A 6,000-nucleotide genomic window follows, 5' to 3' on the forward strand; every position below is an offset into this window, starting at 1 on the left:
AATTTTGTTTGAGGCAAATAAACAGTTCTTGGATTATACTCACCATAGGTAACGTAACTTTTGATCAACTAAGCATGGAAGCAAAAGTTATCTTGAAAGTGGTAGGGAGATAAAAAAAAGCAGATATCTTCTCTTTTTCTTTACTCTTCCCTCCCCCAGCTCTTGCGAAATCCTGACTATCACAAAGCACCAAACCCTCAGCTCAGACCAGTGCCATTGGGATGTTATTGGTGAAAGTCCCACAGAGAACAACTGGTATTGAATGCGAGAGTCAGTGGTTCCATTTCAACCATCACAAGCAGCATCTATTGGAAGAGTGAGGGGGGATCCACAGAATGCAAGGGAAATGTACCGAAGGGAGATAAGTAAGTGGCAGTACTCTCTCCTCCTTCCTTGGAAGAAGGGAGAGGAAATCAAAGCTATTTAGAAAAGAAGGATATTGAGTGTTTGGCTTCCATATGCCAGAATAAATATTCTATAATGAGAGATAATGGCCTTACCCCTTACTTACCCCATGCACTGTCCCCCTTGTAAAATCAATGGGCCATGTTCCATAAAGCCTTTCTAGTAACTTCATTTCATTTCCAGACACTCTAGAAACCGATGGGAAATCACATGGTTCTTAAGCTACCAAACTGTAAGTGGTGACGACAGAAAGCCTGGTAAGGAGCACTGGCCCTACCCTTGGCAGAGCAGGCATGATCCTTCCCGATAGCGTTTCAAATGACACAAAATGCAGATTTTGTTGACTATATTGCACATCCAGCAAGGATAGTCCATGTTTCCTCTGAACACTAAGCCATACCTACTATTAACACAAGTGTAAGCCTGTCGCAGGTTGAAGGCAGCAAGGAAAAGCATGGGAAAAATGGACAGAGATGTGGAGAAAAACAGCAAACACCATGGAAAACAGAAAGAGAAGGTGAAGGAAACAGCGATTTCTGTAGCATATAAAAGAGGTGCTTGCCCTAACATTTTTTGGGGGGAGGGGGCGGGTGCATGGCTCGGGAACCATCCTAGGTCTCCCACATGAAAGGGCGAGGATTCTATCACTGAACCACCCATGCACCCCCTACCATAACATTTTAACACATCTACTTCATGATCCATTCTTTTCCCAAGCAGGGTCACCTTAAAACCGTTCTGAGATCCAAATTAAACCTGTCTCACCCAGTGTTAATCTTAGCCCTTTGCTCCTGACATTGGTTTCCACTCCCCAGTCGATTAGTGGATACACTTTCTGGAAGCTAAATAAAGGCTCAGGGGACCTGGCATTACTAGATTCCAGTCTTCCCGACCCAGGGAAAGGAGGTGTCTGGTTCGTGGATTGGCGCGGAACAAGAGACATTATGAGGGGCATACCCACAGGGACGTGCTGCAGACTAGAAGATCCTTAGAAAGCAGCTCTTGGTCTCTGGGCCAGGATGTGGGATCACCCGGCAGAGGTATCCCGGGACCCCCGCGGGTACCAAGGAGGGCAGGGGTTTCCCCCGCTAAGCTCCGACCCACGGATTCCTCGCTTGGGACACAGGGCAGTATTCGTGAGCCTCCGGCGGTTCGACCGGCCCTTCCCGCGTTCCCCAAGCCCCGCGTCCACCCGGGCGGGTCTCCTCTCGCCTCCCAGTGAGTGTCCCACATCCCCTCCCCGGCGGGCGTCTGACCTGCGGCGTGCGCCTCGGAGCAGGTCCGCTTCCCTCGCGGCGCTGAGTGCCGGACGGAGGACAGGCAGGTGCAGGGGCTGGCTCCCGAGTCCCGCCCGTCCCCACCCCGCTCCGTGCCACGCCCCTGAGTCTCTGGCTGGAGGTGGCTTGCGTTCCGGCACTCTCTAAGGCGTAAGCTTCCGATCCGGCAGCCGCTTGCCATGGACGGTGACTCCGAGATGCAAAGCAAGGACCGGACCAGGGCGGCGGCGGCGGGAAGCTGAGCCATCTGCGCCGAGACTGGAAAGCCAGGCCACTCCCCACAGCAAACCCCTGAGGTGGCCACCGAGACGCTCCGGGAAAGGAAGGCCGGGTGATACCTTCGGAGTCAGAATCTCCTGTTTCTATTAGGAGTGGCGGCTAACTTTATGTGTTGCATTGTTCCAGCATTAATTCATTCAACGACTCTGTCATGGGCTAGACTCAGTTCTAGGTGCTGGAGAAGCAGCTACCTGGCAGCTAGGAAAGGCTCGCTTCCTGCTGGGGCATCTATACCATGTGTATCATATCTTTTAATTTTTTACATGTTTTTTTCTGATACTTTTAATCAGAATTAAATTTTTTTTTTTTTTTTTTTAAAGGAAAGACAGAGAGAAGGAAGGAAGGATAGAAGGAAGGAAGGAAGGAAGAAAGGGAAACATCTTTAAACATTTTCTTGTTTTATTGTATTCTGTTTCTCCGTATTTGTTACATGGGCTGGGGCCGGGAATCGAACCGAGGTCCTCCGGCATAGCAGGCAAGCACTTTGCCCGCTGAGCCACCGCGGCCCGCCCAGAATTAAATTTTTTAAAAATTTTAATGAATTTAATTTTTCACACACTTAAATAGGTAAATGGCACCATGTTTAATATCATCCTCATATGTTGGATTCTCGTGTTCATTTATTTTGGAATAGTTACTAATTTCTCTAGCAGTTTCTTCTTTGACCCACTCATTGCTGAAGAGTGTGTTATTTAATCTTCATATATTTGTGAATGTTCTCATTCTTTGGTGGTTATTGATTTCCAACTTCGCTCCCTTGCGATCAGAGAAAGTGCTCAGAAAATTTCAATGTTTTTAAATTTATAAAGACCTGTTTTGTGCCCCAGCATCCTGGAGAATGTTCTGTGAGCACTAGAGAAGAATATATATCCTGGTGTTTGGGGGTGTAATGACCTATATATGTCTGTTAGGTCTAATTCATTTATCAAGTTATTTAACTTTATTTCCTTGTTGACCCTCTGTCTGGTTGTTCTATCTATAGAGGAGAGTGGTGTATTGAAGTCTCCTACTATTAGTGTTGAAATATCTGTCACTCCCTTCAGTTTTGCCAATGTTTTCCTCATGTACTTTGGAGCTTCTTGATTGGAAACATAAACATTTATGGTTGTTGTATCTTCTTGGTGAATAGTCCCTTTAATTAATATATAATGCCTTCTTTGTCTCTTATGATGTTACATTTGAAGTCTATTTTGTCTGATATTAGTATAGCTACTCCTGCTTTCTTTTGGTTACAACTTGTGTGAAATATCTTTTTCCATTCTTTCATTTTCAATCCATTTGTATCCTTGGGTCTAAGATGAGTCTCTTGTAAGCAACATATTGCTGGATTTTATTTCTTAATCCATTCTACCAAACTGTGTCTTTTAACTGATATAGTCCATTAACATTCAAAGTTATTACTGTAAAGGCATTTCTTGAGTCCACCATCTTATCCTTTCGATTTTGTTTGTCTTATCTATATATTCTTTTCCCTCTATCTCTTTTTATCCTTCAGTTACCCTTACTGTTACCCTTCAATTCTGTGCCCTCCTCCAGACCCTCTCTTGTCTTTTTTTTTTTTTTAACTGAAAAAAAAAACTCCTTTTTTGTAGAGCTGAACAAGAAATTGCCTCTTGTTGGCAAATTCTCTCAGCCTTTGTTTGTTTGTGAAAATTTTAATTTCTCCCTCGATTTTGAAGGACAGTTTGGCTGGGTACAGAGTTCTTGGCTGGAAGCTTTCTCTTTTCAGAATCTTAAATATATCATACCCCTTCCTTCTCGCTTCCTTAGTGCCAGTTGAGTAGTCCACACTAAGTCTTATGTGGGTCCTTTGTATGTAGTAGATTGTTTTTCTCTTGCCACTTTCAGGATTTTTTGCTTCTCTTCAACATTTAGCAGACTGATTAGTATGTGTCTTAGGGTAGGCCTATTTGGATACATTTTAATTGAAGTTTGTTGGGCTTCTTTGATTTGCATATATATGTATCTTATAAAGGTTGGGAAGTCTTCCCCCATTATACCCTCAACTAATCCTCCCAGTCCTTTACTCTTCTCTTCTCCTTCTAGGACACTGATGATTCTTATATTTGTGTGCTTTGTTTTGTCTATCATTTCTTTGAGATCCAATTCAAAGTTTTCCATCTTTTTTTTGCCATTGTCCTTTTGTGTGTTTGAAATCAGTTGTCTTGCCTGCTAGTTCGCTTATTCTTTCTTAGCTTCTTCAAACCTGCAGTTGTGTGTCTCTAGTATTTTTTTTAACTTTTTAGTTGTATAGTGTAACATATATATATATAAAGCAAAGAAATTTTAAAAAAGCGATAGTTTACAAGGCACTCTTCAAAAATAGTTACAGGACAGATCCCAGAGTTTGTCATGGGCTACCAAATGATCCTCTCAGATTTTTCCTTCTAGTTGCTCCAGAATATAGGAGGCTAGAAGGCTTAAAATATTTTTTTATCACCACAATTGGATTTTTTCTTTCTTTTTATTTTGTGAAAAATAACATACAAAAAAAAAAAAGCAATACATTGTAAAGCACAGCACCAGAATTAGTTGTGGAACATATTTTGGAGTTTGACATGGGTTACAGTTCCATAGTTTTAGGTTTTTACTTCTAGCTGCTCTAACATACTGGAGACTAAAGGAGATATCAATTTAATGATTCAGCATTCATATTCATTTGTTAAATCCTATCTTCTCTGTATAACTCTACCATCACCTTTAATCTTTCTAGCCCTCTCTTTAGGGGTGTTTGGGTTATGGCTATTCTAAATTTTTCAGGTTGGAAGGATCTGTCACTAACATAGTGTAGGGAAATGGAACTGTCTGATGTGCTGGAGAGTCTAGTCCCTCTAGTTTTCAGAACTTATCTGGCCCCAGGACCCATCTGGAGGTTGTAGGTTTCTGGAAAGTTACACTAGTGCATGGAACCCTTGTGGAATCTTATAAATTGCCCTAGGTGTTCTTTGGGATTGGTTGGAATGCTCCTAATTGGGGTTTGGCAAGTTTTGATAGGTAGCAAGGTCTAACTGAAGCTTGCATAAGAGCAACCTCCAGAGTAGCCTCTCGACTCTACTTGAACTCTCTCTGCCACTGATACTTTATTAGTTACACTTCTTTTCCCCATTTTGGTCAGGTTGGAATTGTTGATCCCACAGTGCCGGGGCAAGACTCATCCCTGGGAGTCATCTCCCACGTCGCCAGGGAGACATTCACCCCTGGATGCCATGTCCCACATAGTGGGGAGAGCAATGATTTCACTTGCAGAGTTGGGCTTAGAGAGAGTGAGGCCATGTCTGAGTGACAAAAGAAGTCCTCTAGAAGTAACTCTTAGGCATACCTATAGGTAGGCTAAGCTTCTCTGCTACCTACATAGGCTTAACAAAAGTAAGCCTCATGATCAAGGGCATGGCCTATTGATTTGGGTGTCCCTAGTGTTTGACACAGTAGCAGGGAATTTCTTGATGGTAAAGTTTAATAGTTTCATATTTTTTTTCCCATTCCTCAAAGGACTTTGCCAATACTTTTTGATTATCTGCTTAATATATTCTAGGATGTATCCAGACATTACATTAGGCTATACAGGATTAAAGGACCTCTTTCTTATTCTGGGTTCCCTGTGTTTCATTTGTTCAAATGAGCTATACAGATAGGTTGAGTTAGATTATGTGCTACAGAAAATTTCATTTCCAGACCGAATAAACCCTTCTTACTTTGGTCTCAAAGAGTATGTGTGGTTTTAAAATATAGACATTATCTTCCTTACCCCTGTTTTCTGAATTACTTTAACCCCAACATGATTGGCTTTCTTCTTATCTCTAAATATCAGGTTATATATATAATAGCCTCTTGAAATCCAGAAATAGTAATTACCACTCCAGACTAAATGTGTCTGCTATAAAAGCTTATAATACAGGCCCCTGTTTTTCTTGTAAGCATTTTCTAAGGGAGACCATTCCATTGTTGTTCTTTTGTTTCTGGCTTACTTTGCCTCACCAAATGTCCCACATGTTCATTCACATTGTTGCTTAACTCACAACCTCATTCCTTTTTTGTAGCA

At 42.2% G+C, this 6,000-nt stretch overlaps 1 protein-coding gene across 2 annotated transcripts in view; it reads right to left on the minus strand.

Moving 5' to 3' along the window:
• Positions 1–1,877, minus strand: part of TMEM45B (transmembrane protein 45B) — a 64,738-nt gene extending 62,861 nt beyond the window's left edge. Inside the window, exon 1 of one of the 2 annotated variants that reach the window (XM_077112448.1) lies at positions 1,662–1,877. In XM_077112448.1, coding sequence (XP_076968563.1) covers positions 1,662–1,863 — 202 coding nt within the window. In that variant the 5' untranslated portion in view covers positions 1,864–1,877. Of the gene's footprint in view, positions 1–511; positions 1,532–1,661 lie in introns of those variants that run through there. The other variant, XM_077112449.1, reaches the window with a different exon arrangement.
• Between the last annotated feature and the right edge of the window lie 4,123 nt (positions 1,878–6,000).

This window comes from Tamandua tetradactyla, chromosome 8, assembly GCF_023851605.1.
Source record: "Tamandua tetradactyla isolate mTamTet1 chromosome 8, mTamTet1.pri, whole genome shotgun sequence".
NCBI lineage: Eukaryota > Metazoa > Chordata > Mammalia > Pilosa > Myrmecophagidae > Tamandua > Tamandua tetradactyla.